At 35.0% G+C, this 25,863-nt stretch overlaps 1 protein-coding gene and 1 long non-coding RNA gene across 2 annotated transcripts in view; one reads left to right on the forward strand and one right to left on the reverse strand.

The window, feature by feature from the left end:
* LOC112905527 overlaps positions 1–25,863 on the reverse strand; it is a 122,421-nt gene that overhangs the window by 93,749 nt on the left and 2,809 nt on the right. The window contains exon 2 of the long non-coding RNA XR_003231849.1: positions 2,542–2,563. This is a non-coding gene — a long non-coding RNA (uncharacterized LOC112905527). The remainder of the gene's footprint in view (positions 1–2,541; positions 2,564–25,863) is intronic.
* LOC108736581 (transcription factor SOX-2-like) overlaps positions 22,797–25,863 on the forward strand; it is a 92,431-nt gene continuing 89,364 nt past the window's right edge. The window contains exon 1 of the mRNA XM_025978117.1: positions 22,797–23,036. Coding sequence (XP_025833902.1) covers positions 22,805–23,036 — 232 coding nt within the window. The 5' untranslated portion in view covers positions 22,797–22,804. The remainder of the gene's footprint in view (positions 23,037–25,863) is intronic.

Raw genomic sequence — 25,863 nt, forward strand, 5'->3', positions numbered from 1 at the left:
GAGAAGTAAATATTAGGAAGGGAGTCAGGCAGGGATGCACACTGTCACCGCTACTTTTTAATCTATACATCGAAGACGCCATCAACATCATTAAAGACAGTACAACTGTAGGGATAGATGTGCAAGGGCAAAAGATTAGTATGCTCAGATTTGCAGATGATATAGCAGTATTAGCATTGTTTGCATATAATTTCGCGTTTTAATATTTTAAACTTTGGCATGTTTCACAATGTTACATTTTGTTTACCACCTCGCCCACCCCCTTAACGTGTGACGTAATTTACGGATGATCCCTTATAGGGATCCGCGTTACAAAATCAACTTTTCGAAAAAAGCGCATATTTAAGGTTTTAGTATGCTTCAACTACGATATCTTTCTTGTTTATAGTATGCCTAGTTATTGTTAACGGTAATTTATCAATTTGCCTTTTTTGCGAATTTAAAGGAAACGATTTATTCGTTGACTTAAATTATATTTAATTTTAATTTAAATAAACCTAGAACCTTTAATTATAACAAATGATTTTTTTAATTATTCCATATGATTGGTCTGCATATTAAAATCAGGAAGGTATATAGAAGAACCATGGGATATGGGTGTCTCATGACATATAAGAGTATCAGAGATTTTTGAGCTAAGATAATATTTCGGAAATATGTAGCATATAGAACCCCATAATTTCAAACAAGCGAATTAAGTAAATTGTGCCAGATGATATTTCTTCAAGTCGTATACGTAAAGGCGATAACTAAATAAGGTAAGTATACTGAATTCTACAAAAAATAAAAAACGGAAGGAATCTCGGAACTCCTAATCCCAAAGAATATGTATTTTCAGAAAAATGAGAAATATCGGAAACTACAATTATTTCAGAATGAGAAAACAGCAAAAGCATTAAAGTAGAAGGAAGAAGAAATGTGACAATGTGTAAGTATTGATTATGAGATAATCGACGCATAAATAATTAAAATGCAATCACACACGCTCGAATCAATAAATTAAGTCTTTAGTTGAAATATGCATTTTAGGTGTCATAGATGCATAAATTTTAAACATAAAAGCACAACATTTTTTTACCATTTAACATTAAGTTAGTGTCGGTCCGTACGTAGTCGATACATTATTCGTAAGTTTACTTCAAGAAAATTAAGATGTTCGTGGACTTGAGCACGGTCAGAATCAGTCAAGTGGCGTTATACGAGAACGTCAATCTGTTGGTTCGTTAATTTCTTGAGAAATTCAATGTTTACTTAGGCCTTACACTATCGACCAAAAGTGGTAGCAGTAGCAGTTAGCATACCAACAAAAACCCTATGGCTAGAATATTATTGTCGTGCACTTGTATACGTATAACTTTTTATACCAACTGACAACATATTCCCTGAATGAACGAACATTTGTCTGTTAATTTGGTTGTTTGGTGTGAAACGAGACAGACGGGAGCACTAACGAGTTCCATGTTGATTGTTTTAATAAAGCAATATTTACACGTTCTTAAGTTATATACAATGAATAGATAGCTTAGTAAACTAAATTAAATATTTAAAAAATTTCATTGTCTATTTCGGTATGTAATCCATTTTGATTATATACAAATGTTTAATAATATGAAACTAGGTTCATTCCTGTCAAAAGCAAAAACTGCTGAAGATGTTATAATAAAACTATGTACAGACCACTTCGAATTATTTTATTCGATTATGGTAACGTGCTTATCACGTAGTGGTTAGCTACGCCGAGATTCGTTTCAGCAAGTAAATATCCATATATTTAAATGGACCCTTTTGGAGCATACGTAATCCTAAAATGTAGCATTGTACTACAGATGGCGTTTACCGCGCCATTTGTGGTATTTTTTAAAACGCGCTGTTAAGACAGCAAGTAAAAGTTGGTCTGTGTTCTGTCGGCGCTGTCTGCGACGCGCTGATGGGATCCAAAAAGATCGAAATCGCGATCCGCGTCTGGCAGTTTCGACAGAATACAGACCACTTCGAATTATTTTAGGTTATGTGGTAGCTACCATTCCGGTGAGTCTATCAAAAGTTTGCGGGTGGGGATAGGGTTAGGAGAGCCAGAAGCATTCTTGGATAGCTTCTATTTATTAGGAATATATCGCCTGTCTTTTTCATTGAGAAATAATCTCGTATTCCGTGTGACGCGACTCACATTGTTAGAATAGTGGAGATGGAAATTTGAAACATATGCCTCAGTAGATACATAAAACCACGCGTGAAGCCCTGGCGTGAAGCGGTTGGCAGCTCGTTCTTCGATAAACAAGTATGGTTGTTCGGAAAGTCATTTCGTTTTTTCCCGACAGAGGATTTAATTGTATTCTTTTGCACCCAACTTCACATTTACGCCGTATAATTTTTATATGCTTTGAGAGCTCATATAGCAAGGCTTGTGTGTGAAAAATTCCAATTAATTCTACGCAGTAGTTTTTGGTTGGTGCCCTTTTAAATATGGAGAGCGATAAGCAGNTGCAATCGTAAATATGAATAAGACTTACAAAAATATAAAGAAAGTTTTCATAAACTCACCCAATATTTGAAGACACTTGCCCTAGAAAAGAAAAGCCAAATTAGACACTGATTAAAAGGAGAATTAATGTTAAAATACAAAAACTATGGAAACGAAAAAAAATTGAAAAATCTTCGTTTTTTGATATCGTAGGAAAGTAGGAAATTAGATAGGATTCAAGATAACCGACCAGGATGGAAAATCGGTAGAGGCATAAAACATAGGATTATGGCGTAGGATAGGGGCGGTGAGATCGTAGATGCCTACAGTGGTTTCAGTTGGTATTAGGCGCTCCTAGTAGTGAATCCAACACTATCCAGTGGTACGGACTTTTGAACATTTCCCAAAAACAAAAAAGTATCTTGTAAGTTATTGAGATTAATAACTGAAATACAGCATATCTACTACTACTAAAGACATTAATTAATGATATAAAGCAGTATTCTTTAAGTTTCATTATAAAAATAAAAAATTCGACCAATAAACATTTAACAAGACCAAATACACGCCTTTTGAACTAAATATCATTTTCCTTTTACGAATTAACTTCGGTTTGGTCAGTAAGAGACTTACAGATGGTGTATGCTAAAGAAAACTGCCAGTCGTAAATCGGAAATAGTGATCCACATAGTTTCGATAAATTTCACTACCCAAAAACATTCTTAGAGTTACTTACCCAAATAGAAATGAAATAGGAGCAACCAACCCTAACAGACATCCGGATAGTATCACGATATCCATACTTGCCCTGCCAGATAGTGAAAGTAATTCCCTATTACGAAAATTTTTCCTTATTCATGTAGGGTTCAGACTTGGTTGCCTTATCATAGGATTAGGAGAGACTAATCCCGATAAGACCCTGACTTGACTGCCTTATTGAAAACCTACATAGAACCCCTAATTTATCACAGTCTGACCCTGACTTGTCAGTCGTACTGTGAATGTCCATGGAATCTTTAAGTTATCCCAGTCTGGTCTCGACTGGATTATTTTATTGTAATCCTTTTAGGAACTCTTTACTAAATCCATGCGACCCTGATACAATCATTTAAAATTTTAATAAAATTAGAACTATCTAGCTTGAGATACATGGGGAATTCACAGATCACGTCGATCTTCCCATTCCTTTTATTACCGTCAAGGACTTTAAAATGACGAAAAATACAAAGAAAAAAATACAAGACATTATGTCGCAAGCTTTTAATCATTAGCTTCAAGCTACATTAACAATATTACATCTATCCGCATATAAGTCCAATTATAAATCACAAATCAAAAATACGATTACCAATTCTGTGTGATACCCTAATTCACACCATATATACTCTGGTACCGATACCCTACAATTCGCTCCACGTAATAGGATAATCTAGGCATGATCATTTGTCTCCCATTAGGCTTCTCTAGTCAGAACCTTACAAAGCACATCAGTCTGCTCCTGATAAGTTAATATGTTCAAAACCATACAGGGTACCCCTAACTGAGCCCTGTATGATGGCCCGATCTGAATCGGAGTATTTGAAGAGTTACATACTTGATCCGGTTCTTATCAAATGTTGCTTCTTGAACCCTAATACGGTAGCTGGGATGCCCGATCCAATTTGGATTAAATCCCTACTAACATTCTACTCTGATAAGGTATTATAGGCAGATGATGAAGAAAAAATAATAAGGGACTAAAGAGCGCTATGGAAGTCAATAAGAAAAAGGGAAGAAAGGGGAATGGCGGGACAGTTTCTAAGACATGATTAATCTGATTAATTAAAGACGTATTAAAAGCAGGAACGCGACTCTTTTTACTTTTATTAATCGTTACCCGATAGTCCTTTTAGAAGCATAAGGAAGATGGTGGGATTGCCCAGTTACACTTTGATCTTAGCCAAAAGTCCGGAAAGCGCCCGATTAAGATCCTCTTCATGTGATAACACTACCATACCCACACCAGAGGAAGAGGACCTTAATTGGTCCTAGAACGGCTTGAGGTAGAGGGGCTTTAGTTGGCAGTTCCGAGAACTACTTCCTCGGGAATCCGATACTACCCAGTCGTACGGACGGCTGGGTGTCTTTTGAAGATTTCCCCTCTACCATGAAAACATAACTAAAACGCACTGTTAAGACAGCAGGTAAAAGTTGGTCTCTGTTCTGTCGAAACTGTGCGACGCGCTGATGAGATCCAAAAAGATCGAAATCGCGATCCGCGTCTGGTAATCTCGACAGATTACAGACCACTTCGAATTATTCTATTCGATTATGGTAACGTGCCTATCTCATTGAGGTTAGCTACGCCGGGATTCGTTTCAGCAAGTAGATATCCACACAAGTGGACCTTTTTGGAGCATAGGTACGTAATCCTAGAATGTAGCATCGTACTACAGATGGCGTTTACCGCGCCATTTGTGGTATTTTCTAAAACGCACTGTTAAGACAGCAGGTAAAAGATGGTCTGTGTTCTGTCGGAGCTGTCTGCGACGCGCTGATGAGATCCAAAAAGATCGAAATCGCGATCCGCGTCTGGCAATTTCGACCGATTACGGACCACTTCGAATTATTTTATTATAAAAAAAAAGAATTTCCCAGTTCTTTGTATATTCACGTTTATATATGTTTTAGGGCTGAGCTGATTTTATGGGGATCTCCATGAGGAAGACAACTGGGAAATCTTTCTACCAGAATACCTCTTATTTCCCACATGAAGCATGCCCCTTATACATTCCAGTGGTAAGCAGATCCAACTTTCCTTTATAACACCCTGTATAGACACCTCAGTTTCTCAAGAGCCATCAGATCTAACTACCTCTTACAGGTACATACTTACGAGCACGACCTTTTTAACCCGGCTAAAGGAAGGCATACACGCATTTCTATGCAAATGAGCAATAACAATAAGATGCAAACATAATGGCGATCTAACATAAATAGTAAATACGCGCATGAATAATAAAATAAAATTTGTGAGCCTAATCTTTCGGATGCATTAAGTAATAAATGACAGTTACTGTTTAGAACCTATTTATACATGCATACATACATACGTTTAATATCTGCATAATACGAACAACAGCACACGCACGCACACTAAAGTCGTAAGTAGTGTGCAAGCAGTAAAAGAGGGAGGGTGTGGTAATATTGGCACACTCGAAATTCATATTAAATAATTACCCCATAATGCGTATTATGATGATAATAATGGCAGTGGTCGAGGGTTGTATGCTACTGTTAAGGGCACGCTTCACTACACACCAGTTTCGATACAGCAGGATGCACATTCTGGACGTGGTTAATTGAACAATTATTTTTAATATTGCATCCTATATCTAATGTATGTTATTATTAAACGAAGAAACAATTTATTTATAAAAAAGACCGTTTCTATTTGATTTAGGTAACACAGCCGGATATATGTGTAGATTACAGTAAACCGGTTGAGACTTTCTTTAGTCTTATAAATTTTTATTTTGACGTTTTGGTAATGACCGTAGTGGGCACTCGACCACCCCCCACCCCCCGAGATAGTAATCCCAATTCAAACAATCCAACATGGCGCGGAACATTATTCTCTTTTGATTATTATTATCAACACTTGCAAAATTGTTCTTTTCAAATGATTGTCATTAATTGTAGAGGATTTACCTACTCAAATATTGTAGATAATTGTACCTATTTAATAAATGTTCGTTGTTTCCGAGCGGAAACGTGAAATACAACAGTTGACGTGAAAAATAAAATCACACAATAAAACCATACACTGTTGTCTTTTTCATGCGCTTTCTTTTTCTGTGTTCTAAAAACGTTTTTAAAAACGTTTTTTCCTAATTTCCTCTGACATTTAATAGGAATATTGAAATAAGTATTTAAGGGAACTGTATCTAAAAACATTCATACCAATAAGAGTGGGTAGGTTTTTTTTTTTGCAGAGGCATCTACCCACTTTATTACTTTTGTTACGATACGATGAAGTACGTACATACGTTTATTTGAACAATCCATTTTGGGTAAATGTCAATCATTTTGATTTTTCGTGTCTTTGCAAAAATTGTATTGAAACGATAGGCATGCAGATACATCTGTGTATGAATGAATGAAGGAACGAACGAGCGAGCGAGAACGTGCGTGAGTAGGTATATTGAGAGCAAGCGAGTGTGTGTGCTCTGTACCATTGTAAGCAGTACCATTAGTGCCAAACAAAAATGTCAGTTAAAATAGACTCTATCTATTACCCCATTCTTCGACAGCAGGCAGCTCCATCCAATATGCCGCGATTCACTCTACATAAACAAAACGGCAAAAAGAAAGTACACAATTCAGAAACACCTGTATAAAAGAACGAGAGACAAAAAATTAACATTACAATAGAAAGGCGGGTTGGCCGGGCATTCGAACCATAACGTGAGCAGATAATGCTTTTGCTCCGCCTTGCGTTACCATTGGCTCAACAGGGCGTGCTGAATGTGCGCATGCTCCGCGCTGACCCGAGTTTCCAACATGATCCGGATGCAAAGAGTGCTGCGCTTTTACGTGACGAACACCGTGTTTGTGATTGTTGGCCATTATCACAACAATAGCCATTATAGTACCCTGCATTGTTGCTGTTGTTGTTGAACTCGTTAGTGTTCTCGTTGCAGTGTATTTTGTATTTACTTGCTTGTAGTACGGTGGTAAACATTCACGCGTCGCGTTTCACAGCCGCCGTTATTTGTGTTTACATTCGGTGAATTGAACTGAACCAAAATTGATCTGGACGTGCACAGGCAGGTCTCTAACGGCCACTTCGTTAGGTGAGTTAAAAAAAAATTGTTTCCAAAACTGTCACCTGTAGAGATAAGTATCCAAGAAGAGTATTCCCTTCTCATTTACATGATGAATAACTTCTTCCAACTTTTAACTTGACCGGTAAAAGCTAAACTATTTAACGGCCAAACAAGCGTCGTTACCTTTATGGTTTGATAAGTATTCTTTTGCAACCCCATAGATGGGACCGAAACCGAATAATTATTTGGTAGTCAGTCTATTGGGCAATTCAGCTATATTTCTACTATTCGATATTCGGTTAAATACCGAATATTCGGCCGCTGGCTGTTGCCGCTTCACCACCTTTTGAAATTGATACATTCTGCAATGTGCACATAGCTTTATTTATCTCCTCTGCTACTTTAAAAAGCATCTACATTTTGGATTTCTTAAGTTCAGTCATTCTTTTCTTAATTATTTCAAACACTCCAATAGCAACAACAACTTCCTAAAGCATGAGAAACAAATCTGAACACATACAGCAAGGCGGCAATATGCGGTAGTTTATGAGCGGGGGAATTCCCGCGAGATCACGGACGAAGAGATAGCTATGCGGTTTGACCGAAAATACACGGTAAAAAATCAGCCGGTGTGCGGTTTTCAGTAACACCGGCAGGTATTCGTCACTTTTAAAAAAATTACAATACTCTTTGTCGCATGTTTTATTTTTATGTAGCATTGCGACGACTTTACCTGGAAATTTAAATAATTCCAGTGTGAAAAATGCCCTAAACTGACCAAACTCTCAAAATCTTTTGAACAGAGTATAACACTTCTCAAAAACTTTAAACTTAAATGATAAATACTGATACAAATACATAAATTATAAAGCTTATGGGTTAATTATCTTCCTGGAAGAACAGGGATATGAGCAACTATTTCTGCAAGGATAGTTTTATATGATGACAAGTACCTAAAAACTGCTAAAAAAGCCCTCGTGGTAGTAGGTACCTAGGAACGTTAAATATTCTTACTTGTAACTACTTAAATGTTCACTCCAAAATTTTAATTTGCTTAAAAATAGATAAATCATTAAAAACTCAAAACTCATGCAATTACTTGTAAAATATTGGAAAAAATGATAAGGTTCGCGTTCAAAACTCAAACGTATTTTGCTATCTACAGAAAAATATCTTGCAAATAATTTATTTGAATTTGAATAGTTCATATCCCGACTGGACCGCGGTCCGCCAGTTAAGCAGGACTCGGAAAATGTTAATATTCATGTTAATTTAGTGGTAATTGAAATTAAACATATCTTAAAATACAGCACAGCGACTCACATAATACATACATTTATTATCTCACTTCTTGTTTTCTTTCAATTTCATCTCAAATATGTTTTTTATCTCATCATTATATTTATATTTTTGTTATCCCTAAATTCCTAGTCGTAGCAGCAATGTACATGTTAATTCGACGAAAATGCATGGAGTTCTTTTGCGGTACGCTAGAAATCGAAAGAATTCTCACGAGCGAAGTTTTCAGGTTTTGTGCAAAATAAACAAGTAATAATTATCACCGATTACAATCAGTGGAGAAAGACTGAAAGGCTACTCAAACAAAATGTTTCTAATTGGTGACAATTACAAATAAAGTAGCGGTCAAATCGTAGCTGTGCAGTAGTCAAATAAACAAACAGTTATGTCAGAATGAGCACTGAAATGACCGACAAAGTTTCGGAAATACCTAGACAGAACAGTCGAGTCGGTAAGAAACATCGATTATAACCGAGAAAGTCTCTTGAAACCAAATAGGTACGCAACTTTTACGAAGTAGATGAAAGTGCGTTGTTTGTCAATTCTATTATCTAACATGATCTGTTTGTTTTTCGTTTTCTTTTTCTTTCGACTCAATGATTTATTTATTGACAGGTTTGCTTCAACTTTAAACAGATTGTTATCACCACAATGTAGTTCTCTGTTTTAGTCACATCTGTGTTGTAACTAGCACGTAATCGTCAGGATCGCATAAGGAAGAGTCTACATACATGTTATGGTCTGACGATCTGTTAATTTTCGTAAATATATTTACCTCTTCACATAAGGCGAGGGTACCTAGAAAAGTTTTTGATAGGAAAATGGGATTTGGTCGATTGCAATTGTAATTAAACGTTGAGAAACTGTTCTTTAAATCACCCTGATTATAAGTCTAAACGGCTACAAATCTCAAAAAATTTAAGTTTTTGACTTCAAACATCCCTAAACTAACTACCACAACAGCCACAAGTCTCATAAATTTTGACTTAAAATTTACCTAACCTAACTACTACTCTGGTGCAACGTTCCTTATACTAAGTTGATATGTATTAATTGATGCTAGTAAGAAGGAGTGAAGTATGAGTGCAGTATCAACCCTTATAACCACCAAATTTAATCGCAATAAAAAGTCTTAACGGCCACAAATTCCAAAAAAGGCAATTTTTTGACTTCAAGCTTATCTAAACTATTTATCACTCCTACGGTCACAAATCCCATAAATCTCGAGCTTTGACTTTAAATTTCCCTAACCTAACCACTAAGTACCTTGGTGCTGCTTTCCGTATGCTATATTGATGATAGTGAAAAGGGACGAATAATGAGTGTAGTTTCAACCCTTAAACCATCGAATTTGATCTTAACAAAAAAAGCTCTGAGCTTTTGGGCTATTTAAACATCGTGCATCTGCCTCTTAGATGATATCCGGGAAATCCGAATTTAACATTTTCTTTTACTTTATATCTGTATATGTTCACGCATAAAGGCATTTGCTATTAAAATGGGAATCATTAGTTTTAATAAAATTTGAGCGGCTTGACGTATATAAAAACGAGGTATATTGAAGACTTGTATCATTGAGACCTTTGATCAGGATGATTCAAGGAACATATTCCTAAATATTGCAATCAACTTAAGCATATTTCCTATTAAGAATTGCAGAGAAAATAAAATTTGGTCAATTGTAAAGAAAATTTGGGAAATTGCTCTTTGAATCATCCTGATCAAAAGTTTTAACGAACACATATCTCAAAAATATCGAATTTTTAGTCTGTCAGCTTAGATATCACGTATCAAATCAATTCCTATTCAACTTAAAGCTTTCTCTATGTTACTTTTCCGTCGGATGACATATTCTATATAGATGCACAGCTACCCGCACACTTAACTCATAAAACGATGTATCAAAGGTAAAATTCTCTGCATTATATGTTTATAAACATGATTTATTCCAATATGTATATAATTTCAATAAATTGAATTATTGTCTTAAATTCGTATGTCCAGTTTATAGTCTTCATATAGTGTCTATGATGAGGACAAATAAATATTTCTTGATTTAGTTTGTCAGGATGATATCAACAATACCTAATAGGTAACATAGGTATAGAAAATTGAATTAATTATTGTATAGAAATAGGTATCTCACATAATCGGTGACAAAAAAGCGAAATTGTAAGCAAATAAAACAGGTCAATAATGATTTACTTGTAAGAGCAGATAATAAGTAAACGAGTTACTTTAAAAAGAAAAGAAGAAATTCCAAGGTTCTATAATCGCTGCCAGCCAGATGGAGTATTTCCGGAATACTTTTATTTTCTTTCTGATGTTTCTGTATCGCATTTGGACGGTTAAAAATGAACGGTTAAAAAAAAATGAACGGTTAAAAAAAAATGGACGGTTAAAAATGAATAGTATGCATACCTAATAAGCTCAGCAAAGAATAATTTCTCATTAAAAAAATTAATATTTTAGATCCTCCCTGAATATGTCGATTCTAGGGGACGAAACAGAGTAACAATTCCAGAAATTAGACAAGTTTTATTACCCTGTTACTTACGGTACCATTAAAAGACTTTATTTCAATTACCTAAAATCAATATAGAAAATAAAAAATTCGAAAAAAAGTATTTTAATTGAAATGTTAACAACCATACAGTCAGGATCACCCTGTAGAGGAAAGAAAGTAAAAATATCGGTAAATGCTATTGTGGATACGTATACCTCCTTTCTTGCCCCGATCTGTCTCTTTTATTGCAATATTAGGATTTCGTTAAGTCCATAATTTATGATTATGATCCGTAGCTAATGGAAATTTCAAAATTCTTGTAACCGAAATAATAAATAAGCAAACTTGGACCCATTGTCGTTTAAGTTCCAGAGAGGGACCTACAGTAAATATACCCTACCCACTTTACACTTAAACGCCTAAATTATGAATTCTAAGAATGGTAAAATGAAGCTTTAAAAATTATTTACAGACAAATAGGAAATTTACCTCTTAATTTACTGCATTTATTTAAACTGTATCATGCTACTTTGCATGGTGTTATATTATTGTACCTACATAAATATCATTTCCGTTTAATAAGAACTGAAATCGGTAAAACTAAGTCAAGCTCTTCGCGTTTTGCATTTGCCTGCGAACAATTGATTGTTTCCGCATATGAAGGGTATTTGTCCAATTAATAACATTGAACAGAACGGCAACGTAAATACCTACATCCATTGAACAAAGACAGATTTATGCCTATACCTACATCATTTTATTGCTTCCGCAATTTTATGTTGCCCCCATGTAGTGTGACACTTGCTTAAGCACTATCTACTATTTTTTATATTACCTACGTAAGTAATTTAGAGAATTTCTTGCTAGATATTACTACACCAGTTCTACTTCATCCGATGGCTAAAAATAATAATAAAGGCACTATCAACAAAAAGTGTTGAAAGATTGTTTTTAATAAATATTTTTTCTGTGGAACAAAAAAACAGCTTTTTTGCGCTTTAAGGACTAATGAAAAGTTAGCTTTATATTTTGTATTTGAAAACAAGGGAACATATTTGAATGATATAGAAAATGCATTAAAAAATTATTTTTTGCATAAGTAAAATATGTACGTACCCAAGTTTTATTTTTGACAAAGTCTTTAAGGAAAGAAGATCTTGCTACAAATGTCCATCAACTAAAATTTATTACTTTAGTTTGGGTACTTTGGAAGGTTTATTATATCGGATTTCGAAAGTGTAAGAACATCTCAAAGTAACCAATGTCTTCGGTGGCATGCAGATGGCTTGTTTGATCATACCATAAACCGAACCTTCTGGGAATCTGCGCTCCACAGTACCATACCGACAGGAGCTTACGAATTAACTTTTATTACTTGAAATCCCGAAGGTTAGTACCGGAGACCAAGATGACAAAATTACTTTGCTTTTAAAAAGAAAAAACTTATACATTTTGTACCGAATTTAAATTAACTTAGACTTGCACAAAAATTTTGTATTAAAATGTAAATATTTCAATTAACTATTCGCAAATTGATTTCAGATATTTTTCATTCAACCGATATAATTAATTAACAGGATTACCATCAAATGCCCTATTCAAAAAAATTGTAACACATACACGTTCTTGCTTAAAAACATTTGTCATTATGATTTCTTAATAACGATCCCTGTCCACTCCTCCACGCATGTTGATAAGCCAGTTAAGTAGCACTTTACAAATTTTGAAAATTTATCAAAGTAAAAGCCTAAGTGGCCTGTGCGGATCAGATAGGGCAACCCAACTGGCGTATTACGGCTAAAAAAGGGAAAGATCAGGACCGAATCAAGGATGCAATAGGTACATCAAATACACCGATTCGGATCGGGCCACCTTACAGGACCCTGATAGAAATACCTTGTGTGGGCTTGACATATAAGGGCAGATTAAGATCCTGACTAGAAAAACCTACAAGAGGTAAATGGGGGTGCCTTATGGAATCCTAAGTAATGTACCCTAATTGAAACGAGTCCCGACCAGATTGATCTAATAGGCATATGGTGTAAAATAGGGTATCTCCCAGGATCTGTAATAGGATTTCGATTTGCTATTTATAATTTGACTTAAACTTATTTCGTTCGAAAAATACTTAACGACAGTTAGTTAAATCACTTTTTTACATTTTCTTTGGAATTTCTTGAAGCATTATTACGCCTTTAATAGCTAAAATCATCAATATAATAGGAATAACTTGATACAATGATTAAAAGCTTACGATATAGTTTCAGTTCTATTTTTTGTCATTTTAAACTACTTGACGGTTGTAAAAGGAATGAGATGATCGTTGCTCCGTGAAGATATTATTTTATTGGCGCCATGAGAACTGGACAACATGTTTTTTAAAGATGCAAACTCCTGTAACATTCCCATCTCATGCTGAACAGCTTTTAACCTCTTTCACTAACTAATAGGGGTCAAGTATGGATATCGCAATACGTAATATTCCCTTCTAATACCTGATCCGGTCCGGATGTCTGTTAGGGTGGTTATCCCTATTTCATTTCTACTGTACTTACTCAGCAATAGTGTCGCTTTCTATTGGTCAAACAATTTTTGGAACAATTCCAGAGATTACACTCTAAGTAAATATAAATAAACAAACAAAAAAGATTTGACCATTTACAAATACAGATTTATACACAGCTCTAAAGATTTTGAACTTATTAGTACTCATCAGCACGCCGTGGATAGTTCATTGACCAAATCCAAATAGCTCAACAAGATAATTCATGAATATTAAAAGTATGGTAACGAATTTTTTATAATGACTGCTGAGGAAAGAGAGACTGATACGAGATTAATTATTGATATATATCAAAGCCTTTGTTGTATTACAAAGGTGCAGGATAAAATGGAAATCTAACAAAATATTCTTATTATTATAGACCTGCAGTCAGCATGTGTGACAGTGGTTTCAGTGCTGCGGACGGCCTTTCCCGTATGGCCTCATTGGGAGGCGCCGGGCTTGGGGGAGCGCCGACGATGGGCAATCCGCAACTGTCCAAGAAACATCAAGATGATCATATCAAAAGACCCATGAACGCGTTCATGGTATGGTCAAGACTTCAAAGGCGAAAAATTGCCCAAGAGAACCCCAAAATGCACAATTCGGAAATATCAAAGCGATTGGGTAAGTCCGTTTAAATAAGTATTCGCAATTTTCATTCCTACCAGTTGTATTTTATATATAATGTCTCCGATGACATGAAAATTCGTACTTTTCATTTCGATAAGAAACCAATATTATTGAATTTTCCAACTATTCACATTATTTCAAAAAGCCTAATTTTATGAACGCAACAGCTTACTTGAGCATGGCAAAATTATTTTATGTATCTATATTCATTGTAAGCAAAAGTTTGTTTTCTTTGACGAACAAAATACTGAAGGAAAATATTAGGTACCGTTAATAGAAAATTTTCTTTTATTGCGGTAAAGGTCCCCAAGCTTTTTGATAACTCATTTTAGTAACACCTAATAGGTACAATAGTGGGCTGATGAGAAAAATTTCTTTTGGTAACATTTTCGATTTGCAACGAACTCGTACACTTTTTACGTACAGGTAGGCACGCTGAAAACAACGAAATTTCGACACGACCGATGCCAACACCAACGAAACTCACATCAAACACAGAAGCCGTTCATCGCATGATTGAACTGCGGGTTTATTTCTTCATTATGGAATTATAATTCAATTTTAATTACACAGCGAACGCCGATGATTTTGGTTTATTTACTGTTGTTGTAACCGCCAGCGGTTCGTTAGTTCTGAAGACCGTAATGGGTGGCTATGCATTATACATTCAAGACAGGAACGCCGCCTTTTAATTAATTTTCGAGTATTGTTAACGTGTAAGCTATTCAAAGTCGTATAATTTGCAGAAGGTGAGACGTTTCATGAAACTCGAAAAACGATTTCGATACGCATTAGTTGCCTCTTGCTATTGGGCTACTCACGAAACATACGCATTAACCAATAAATGAATAACAAATGTGTGTGAAAATCTTCTAAAGTAATTGATTATAATAACATCGGTTATAACGACAACTTTGACGTAACGTCAGTTTTTAACCTCGCAGTAAAAATCTCAGTAATAGCGTCAATAACTCGGATATAGCGTCATATTTATATTGCTGGTACATTTCCCATCGGCAGTTAGGTGAGCAAACTGAAAATCTGCTCATTACCAACCCCGAATTGCTTTTTATTGGAATTTATTTCCATTATCATATGGATCCCATATTAATTATTATATTATTATTATAATTCTACACCCTGCTTAAACTGTAAGTAGTCTGGACACCATAATTTTCTTGATTATCGATCGAGTCTGTAGTGTACAATATGAATGCAACTATAGGCATTTCGCACATTTCTCAACCCTAACCTTTTTAAAATACCTTTACTACTTTTGCCTGTTCCTTATTCGATAGTATAATACCTAAATTCCTTAATAATCAAAACGTTTATGTTCTTGGTCAGAAATTGATCGCGATTTCAATCTGATTTGATATCAATAGTGCTGCATAGGTTGTCTGGATAAATTACTGGCCAAACTAAAAAAGCTCCTAAAAAGCGAGTTGATGTGAAACCCAAGCACATGTAGTGAATAGCCATCTAGTGACCAAGTGAGTATTTGCTGTTACTGAAGTACGTACTTCAAGTTTTAGACAAAGCCTTCCTAGAGTATTCCTACCTATCTGACCAAGAACTTAATGTTGTTATTAATTGATTTACGTGTCTACCATGTATGTAAGCTGCATCGCCAATTTGGTCAAACAAATTGAAATACCATAGCTTGAAATCTTTCAGTACAAGATCAAATATCCATAGATGACAATATAACAATCCACGCAAGTTGCTTCGACGACTAAATCCTTGCGCAGGAACTACGAAAGTCAAACACCTAAAGCTTCTACGTAAACTAGTCGAAGCTCGCAATTCTTCAACTGCGTAAGTCATGAAGAGTATTTATCTTTCCAGTTTTCGCATTTGTTTTGATGTTTGACCTTTTATTCGAACAAGGATCAATTCGAATACATCTTGAGGATCTCCACTTTCCAACAATGTTTAAGCTGTCATTTTGATAGTGGTCGAATCTCGATTGGTTATCCACGAATAACCAATCTGTTCTATACCTCTGTAGATAATTTCCAGCATCAACAAATAATATTCCTCAACCATCATTATATACTTATATACACTGCTAAAATGATTAGTTCGATTTTGATATATATATAAGTTCCCATACACATACAGTATCGATAAAACCTTGACTTTAGATGGACATGGGTACTTGCTGCTAATTGGATAATTTATCTTAAAGTTAATGAAACGTATGATCATTAAGGATAGAAGCGTCAACATAAATGGTGGTTTTTTAAATTTTTTTTGTTCATGACTTCTCACAGCTCTTAGTTATTATTAATTAGTTTATTTATGTGATAATTTATATATGTAGTTTGCAAATGCATCGGACACTGTTTTTTATACCTTAATTATGCAACGCCTAACGCCTACGTATTAAAATCTAATGGATAATGCATTATCAGCATATTTTATACTCAGGAAAAAGAAAAAATCTGAACTATTACGTCATATTCAGGTCGTTCAAAGGAGAACTTTTTCATGCAAACCTTAAGGTATCATCATCATAGTGTCATCAGTTCTACAACTGGTTGGACAGACACTATATATTTTCCTATCCTGAGCTAATTTCCTTAAAACTAGAACATTCCACATCGTTTTTCTGCTCTAATATCTCTAACTAGCCCTTCATGCCTGAGAAGGTGTCATAACAACCTATCTCGCCTATTTTCTATTCACTTCAATTGCACCCTCTATTCTCTTACTCTTTCTAATTCCTCCTCATATCTAACTTTCTCTATCCACGGCATCTTCATTATTCACCTGTAATAGCGTATTTCTAAAGCTTCTAACCTTTTCTTTTCCGCCGCGTCCACCATCCACGTTTCGCATACGTAAAGCGCCATTCTCCAGGCGTATTTACACCTTTCGCAATCTTTTTCGAATTCCAAAATTAACCGTTCGAGAAACTAGAAGTAATTTCTTTTCGTTAAAGGCAAATTGACTCCGCGCTATCTTTTGCTTTATATATCTACTGCTCTTTCCATGTTGAATTTTATCCAACTTCGTAGATACCGAATATCAGTAACTTCTTATAATTTTTCGTATCCTTTAAACTCAATGGATATAGCATAGGCACAACTAGTCAAATTTGTTTAACCTTTGGTACACCAACATTTTATAATCTCACTAATTTTAGTAAATTTTTTAAGCATTTGTATTAAGTTAGGTAAATGTCATAACAAATTCGAATATTTGGAGCATTCAAAATCAGTACAATTACTTACATACCGTTATTTGAGTAATTTGTGTAATTAGTTGTAACTTCATGACATGTAACATATGTTTCGATTCTCACAAACAAATTAATACAATGGGCTAGCATCACATCGCCTTTATAAGCAGCGAGAATGCGCACAGTTTTAGTACATTAAAAAAAAAAAATTAATTCGTTAATTGGTCAAGTTGAGGACGACCCCACGGGCCGTTCGAGTCCCAAGTGCCTTTCGCCATTTATTATTAATATTTTATGGCGAACAATGGGGAATTTAGAGTCGACCGCGCTCATTGTTCCAGGTCGTGGATTTATGAAGCACCTGTAAACTTAATGGCTTTACTGGGGATATTCTCTCTTAATGGGCAGATATAAACGTAAATTAATCCTAACACCACTCTGTTACTTTTCAGCTGCTTTTATTAAAGTGTTGGTTGCTATGTTACTGCTGATGCTACGATGGCAACGTGTTTTTCGTTTTGTTTTCCGATGTTATTCGATTTCTTTACAACACCCTCCACCGCATTTCAAGGCATTCAAGGTCATACCGTTAGCCTAAATCTACTACGATAGTCAAATCGAACTGAATTATTGATAGAACGTATTAGGTATGATGGTAACCATTTACATGGAACACTGATAAAAACCTAATTTTTGTTATTTTACGAGTACTTATTTATTTACAAGTAATTAAATAATATAATAAACTGTAGCAGTTATGACTTCCAGCAGACTAGTATAACTCGTCCAAATTTGGCCTAGAGGTTTAGACTATTGCTTAGCATTCGGGACCATGCCGGTTCGATTCCGGGTCCATCTGCCTTGGTACAAGTTTTTCTGTGTTTTTCGTTCACTCGTGTAATAGGAGACGAAAAATTAGAATACGCTGATTTTCCGTATTTAGGAAGTCAAATAATTCACAATGGAAGGAGAAGTACAAATATAAAACAGGGATATCGCAGGGTCAAGTCGCCTTTAACAATAACTAATCGAATGGTTAACTGGACCGCAACCGAAAGGAAAAGGTTAGAAGCGTTCGGAACATGGTGTTACAGGCGAATGATCAGAACATGATGGATACTGGATAGAGAAAATTGGAAATGAGAAGGTATTAGGAAGAATAGGAGAACAGAGGGCGCTATGGTCAATAAAAAATAGGCGAGATAGTTTGGTAGGATACCTTCTCAGGCATGAAGGACTAGTTAGAAATATATTCGAAGCAGAGAAACTGGAGTTAAGATTAAGTAGAGACATATGTAGATTAGATTACTGTTCACAAACAGTTAAGGATGTGGATTATTGTAGTTTTAGGAAAATGCCAAGATTGACTCAGGATAGGAAAAGGTGGAGGTGCATGTTCAGTCAGTGTTGGTGCTGACGACCCTATGATGATCCTTATTGCCTTGTATGTAAAATGATATACTAGGAATAAGTACTACGGACCAAGGATAAGTATTATATATGTACCAACAGCTTACGTTAGGTCATGGTACGGTGATTAAAATGTACATGCTGTATACATCATGAACAATGGTACCAACAGTTCTAAATTTGGAAGCGTTTAATTTGTTGATACATATATATGATTCTGATGCTGAACTTCGATAAACATCTACGTATGTACATGCATGCATGCATGCATGCATATACAGATAAACAAAAGTTTACTCTTCTCATGTAGAATTTACAGTTCCCCATCGGCCTCACTATCAAAATATTCGACCGTACGAGCCGCTACGGCACATAAGTGTTAGAGCAGCTGTGGACTGTCACTTGTCGATCACGGGCTTCTCGATGATGATGATCATCTGAATGCCGCTCGTAATATTATTCATGAATAATGCATAATAATATAATACACGTACGATTCGATGGTAGTATCCTCTTCTTCTCGCTCATATGCCGTCACTGAATATGTTCAACACAAATACAGCCGGTGCTTGTGTGTTTAGATATGATACGTGAAGCGTCGCGAACCTCGCTCTCGTTTTATTAATCGAAACGCGAAGGTACACCTAATAAAATTCATAAAGAAACAGTGGCGGGACGAAAATTTATGTCCGTGCAATAAAGCACATTCCTGTGTGCGGCTACCTAATCGATCAAATAATTTTTCTTTTCGACTTATATAAATACAGTGTAAACTCTTTACAACGTCACTCGATTTAACGACAAACTCCTTAAAACGTCGAAATTGCTTGACTTTGGTTGGTTAACATTGTTTTCTATACAATATTACACTCTATATAGCGTCACGCTCACTCTATNAAAAAAAAATGGACGGTTAAAAATGAATAGTATGCATACCTAATAAGCTCAGCAAAGAATAATTTCTCATTAAAAAAATTAATATTTTAGATCCTCCCTGAATATGTCGATTCTAGGGGACGAAACAGAGTAACAATTCCAGAAATTAGACAAGTTTTATTACCCTGTTACTTACGGTACCATTAAAAGACTTTATTTCAATTACCTAAAATCAATATAGAAAATAAAAAATTCGAAAAAAAGTATTTTAATTGAAATGTTAACAACCATACAGTCAGGATCACCCTGTAGAGGAAAGAAAGTAAAAATATCGGTAAATGCTATTGTGGATACGTATACCTCCTTTCTTGCCCCGATCTGTCTCTTTTATTGCAATATTAGGATTTCGTTAAGTCCATAATTTATGATTATGATCCGTAGCTAATGGAAATTTCAAAATTCTTGTAACCGAAATAATAAATAAGCAAACTTGGACCCATTGTCGTTTAAGTTCCAGAGAGGGACCTACAGTAAATATACCCTACCCACTTTACACTTAAACGCCTAAATTATGAATTCTAAGAATGGTAAAATGAAGCTTTAAAAATTATTTACAGACAAATAGGAAATTTACCTCTTAATTTACTGCATTTATTTAAACTGTATCATGCTACTTTGCATGGTGTTATATTATTGTACCTACATAAATATCATTTCCGTTTAATAAGAACTGAAATCGGTAAAACTAAGTCAAGCTCTTCGCGTTTTGCATTTGCCTGCGAACAATTGATTGTTTCCGCATATGAAGGGTATTTGTCCAATTAATAACATTGAACAGAACGGCAACGTAAATACCTACATCCATTGAACAAAGACAGATTTATGCCTATACCTACATCATTTTATTGCTTCCGCAATTTTATGTTGCCCCCATGTAGTGTGACACTTGCTTAAGCACTATCTACTATTTTTTATATTACCTACGTAAGTAATTTAGAGAATTTCTTGCTAGATATTACTACACCAGTTCTACTTCATCCGATGGCTAAAAATAATAATAAAGGCACTATCAACAAAAAGTGTTGAAAGATTGTTTTTAATAAATATTTTTTCTGTGGAACAAAAAAACAGCTTTTTTGCGCTTTAAGGACTAATGAAAAGTTAGCTTTATATTTTGTATTTGAAAACAAGGGAACATATTTGAATGATATAGAAAATGCATTAAAAAATTATTTTTTGCATAAGTAAAATATGTACGTACCCAAGTTTTATTTTTGACAAAGTCTTTAAGGAAAGAAGATCTTGCTACAAATGTCCATCAACTAAAATTTATTACTTTAGTTTGGGTACTTTGGAAGGTTTATTATATCGGATTTCGAAAGTGTAAGAACATCTCAAAGTAACCAATGTCTTCGGTGGCATGCAGATGGCTTGTTTGATCATACCATAAACCGAACCTTCTGGGAATCTGCGCTCCACAGTACCATACCGACAGGAGCTTACGAATTAACTTTTATTACTTGAAATCCCGAAGGTTAGTACCGGAGACCAAGATGACAAAATTACTTTGCTTTTAAAAAGAAAAAACTTATACATTTTGTACCGAATTTAAATTAACTTAGACTTGCACAAAAATTTTGTATTAAAATGTAAATATTTCAATTAACTATTCGCAAATTGATTTCAGATATTTTTCATTCAACCGATATAATTAATTAACAGGATTACCATCAAATGCCCTATTCAAAAAAATTGTAACACATACACGTTCTTGCTTAAAAACATTTGTCATTATGATTTCTTAATAACGATCCCTGTCCACTCCTCCACGCATGTTGATAAGCCAGTTAAGTAGCACTTTACAAATTTTGAAAATTTATCAAAGTAAAAGCCTAAGTGGCCTGTGCGGATCAGATAGGGCAACCCAACTGGCGTATTACGGCTAAAAAAGGGAAAGATCAGGACCGAATCAAGGATGCAATAGGTACATCAAATACACCGATTCGGATCGGGCCACCTTACAGGACCCTGATAGAAATACCTTGTGTGGGCTTGACATATAAGGGCAGATTAAGATCCTGACTAGAAAAACCTACAAGAGGTAAATGGGGGTGCCTTATGGAATCCTAAGTAATGTACCCTAATTGAAACGAGTCCCGACCAGATTGATCTAATAGGCATATGGTGTAAAATAGGGTATCTCCCAGGATCTGTAATAGGATTTCGATTTGCTATTTATAATTTGACTTAAACTTATTTCGTTCGAAAAATACTTAACGACAGTTAGTTAAATCACTTTTTTACATTTTCTTTGGAATTTCTTGAAGCATTATTACGCCTTTAATAGCTAAAATCATCAATATAATAGGAATAACTTGATACAATGATTAAAAGCTTACGATATAGTTTCAGTTCTATTTTTTGTCATTTTAAACTACTTGACGGTTGTAAAAGGAATGAGATGATCGTTGCTCCGTGAAGATATTATTTTATTGGCGCCATGAGAACTGGACAACATGTTTTTTAAAGATGCAAACTCCTGTAACATTCCCATCTCATGCTGAACAGCTTTTAACCTCTTTCACTAACTAATAGGGGTCAAGTATGGATATCGCAATACGTAATATTCCCTTCTAATACCTGATCCGGTCCGGATGTCTGTTAGGGTGGTTATCCCTATTTCATTTCTACTGTACTTACTCAGCAATAGTGTCGCTTTCTATTGGTCAAACAATTTTTGGAACAATTCCAGAGATTACACTCTAAGTAAATATAAATAAACAAACAAAAAAGATTTGACCATTTACAAATACAGATTTATACACAGCTCTAAAGATTTTGAACTTATTAGTACTCATCAGCACGCCGTGGATAGTTCATTGACCAAATCCAAATAGCTCAACAAGATAATTCATGAATATTAAAAGTATGGTAACGAATTTTTTATAATGACTGCTGAGGAAAGAGAGACTGATACGAGATTAATTATTGATATATATCAAAGCCTTTGTTGTATTACAAAGGTGCAGGATAAAATGGAAATCTAACAAAATATTCTTATTATTATAGACCTGCAGTCAGCATGTGTGACAGTGGTTTCAGTGCTGCGGACGGCCTTTCCCGTATGGCCTCATTGGGAGGCGCCGGGCTTGGGGGAGCGCCGACGATGGGCAATCCGCAACTGTCCAAGAAACATCAAGATGATCATATCAAAAGACCCATGAACGCGTTCATGGTATGGTCAAGACTTCAAAGGCGAAAAATTGCCCAAGAGAACCCCAAAATGCACAATTCGGAAATATCAAAGCGATTGGGTAAGTCCGTTTAAATAAGTATTCGCAATTTTCATTCCTACCAGTTGTATTTTATATATAATGTCTCCGATGACATGAAAATTCGTACTTTTCATTTCGATAAGAAACCAATATTATTGAATTTTCCAACTATTCACATTATTTCAAAAAGCCTAATTTTATGAACGCAACAGCTTACTTGAGCATGGCAAAATTATTTTATGTATCTATATTCATTGTAAGCAAAAGTTTGTTTTCTTTGACGAACAAAATACTGAAGGAAAATATTAGGTACCGTTAATAGAAAATTTTCTTTTATTGCGGTAAAGGTCCCCAAGCTTTTTGATAACTCATTTTAGTAACACCTAATAGGTACAATAGTGGGCTGATGAGAAAAATTTCTTTTGGTAACATTTTCGATTTGCAACGAACTCGTACACTTTTTACGTACAGGTAGGCACGCTGAAAACAACGAAATTTCGACACGACCGATGCCAACACCAACGAAACTCACATCAAACACAGAAGCCGTTCATCGCATGATTGAACTGCGGGTTTATTTCTTCATTATGGAATTATAATTCAATTTTAATTACACAGCGAACGCCGATGATTTTGGTTTATTTACTGTTGTTGTAACCGCCAGCGGTTCGTTAGTTCTGAAGACCGTAATGGGTGGCTATGCATTATACATTCAAGACAGGAACGCCGCCTTTTAATTAATTTTCGAGTATTGTTAACGTGTAAGCTATTCAAAGTCGTATAATTTGCAGAAGGTGAGACGTTTCATGAAACTCGAAAAACGATTTCGATACGCATTAGTTGCCTCTTGCTATTGGGCTACTCACGAAACATACGCATTAACCAATAAATGAATAACAAATGTGTGTGAAAATCTTCTAAAGTAATTGATTATAATAACATCGGTTATAACGACAACTTTGACGTAACGTCAGTTTTTAACCTCGCAGTAAAAATCTCAGTAATAGCGTCAATAACTCGGATATAGCGTCATATTTATATTGCTGGTACATTTCCCATCGGCAGTTAGGTGAGCAAACTGAAAATCTGCTCATTACCAACCCCGAATTGCTTTTTATTGGAATTTATTTCCATTATCATATGGATCCCATATTAATTATTATATTATTATTATAATTCTACACCCTGCTTAAACTGTAAGTAGTCTGGACACCATAATTTTCTTGATTATCGATCGAGTCTGTAGTGTACAATATGAATGCAACTATAGGCATTTCGCACATTTCTCAACCCTAACCTTTTTAAAATACCTTTACTACTTTTGCCTGTTCCTTATTCGATAGTATAATACCTAAATTCCTTAATAATCAAAACGTTTATGTTCTTGGTCAGAAATTGATCGCGATTTCAATCTGATTTGATATCAATAGTGCTGCATAGGTTGTCTGGATAAATTACTGGCCAAACTAAAAAAGCTCCTAAAAAGCGAGTTGATGTGAAACCCAAGCACATGTAGTGAATAGCCATCTAGTGACCAAGTGAGTATTTGCTGTTACTGAAGTACGTACTTCAAGTTTTAGACAAAGCCTTCCTAGAGTATTCCTACCTATCTGACCAAGAACTTAATGTTGTTATTAATTGATTTACGTGTCTACCATGTATGTAAGCTGCATCGCCAATTTGGTCAAACAAATTGAAATACCATAGCTTGAAATCTTTCAGTACAAGATCAAATATCCATAGATGACAATATAACAATCCACGCAAGTTGCTTCGACGACTAAATCCTTGCGCAGGAACTACGAAAGTCAAACACCTAAAGCTTCTACGTAAACTAGTCGAAGCTCGCAATTCTTCAACTGCGTAAGTCATGAAGAGTATTTATCTTTCCAGTTTTCGCATTTGTTTTGATGTTTGACCTTTTATTCGAACAAGGATCAATTCGAATACATCTTGAGGATCTCCACTTTCCAACAATGTTTAAGCTGTCATTTTGATAGTGGTCGAATCTCGATTGGTTATCCACGAATAACCAATCTGTTCTATACCTCTGTAGATAATTTCCAGCATCAACAAATAATATTCCTCAACCATCATTATATACTTATATACACTGCTAAAATGATTAGTTCGATTTTGATATATATATAAGTTCCCATACACATACAGTATCGATAAAACCTTGACTTTAGATGGACATGGGTACTTGCTGCTAATTGGATAATTTATCTTAAAGTTAATGAAACGTATGATCATTAAGGATAGAAGCGTCAACATAAATGGTGGTTTTTTAAATTTTTTTTGTTCATGACTTCTCACAGCTCTTAGTTATTATTAATTAGTTTATTTATGTGATAATTTATATATGTAGTTTGCAAATGCATCGGACACTGTTTTTTATACCTTAATTATGCAACGCCTAACGCCTACGTATTAAAATCTAATGGATAATGCATTATCAGCATATTTTATACTCAGGAAAAAGAAAAAATCTGAACTATTACGTCATATTCAGGTCGTTCAAAGGAGAACTTTTTCATGCAAACCTTAAGGTATCATCATCATAGTGTCATCAGTTCTACAACTGGTTGGACAGACACTATATATTTTCCTATCCTGAGCTAATTTCCTTAAAACTAGAACATTCCACATCGTTTTTCTGCTCTAATATCTCTAACTAGCCCTTCATGCCTGAGAAGGTGTCATAACAACCTATCTCGCCTATTTTCTATTCACTTCAATTGCACCCTCTATTCTCTTACTCTTTCTAATTCCTCCTCATATCTAACTTTCTCTATCCACGGCATCTTCATTATTCACCTGTAATAGCGTATTTCTAAAGCTTCTAACCTTTTCTTTTCCGCCG

The sequence above is a fragment of the Agrilus planipennis genome, unplaced genomic scaffold (genome assembly GCF_000699045.2).
Source record: "Agrilus planipennis isolate EAB-ADULT unplaced genomic scaffold, Apla_2.0 scaffold108, whole genome shotgun sequence".
Lineage (NCBI taxonomy): Eukaryota > Metazoa > Arthropoda > Insecta > Coleoptera > Buprestidae > Agrilus > Agrilus planipennis.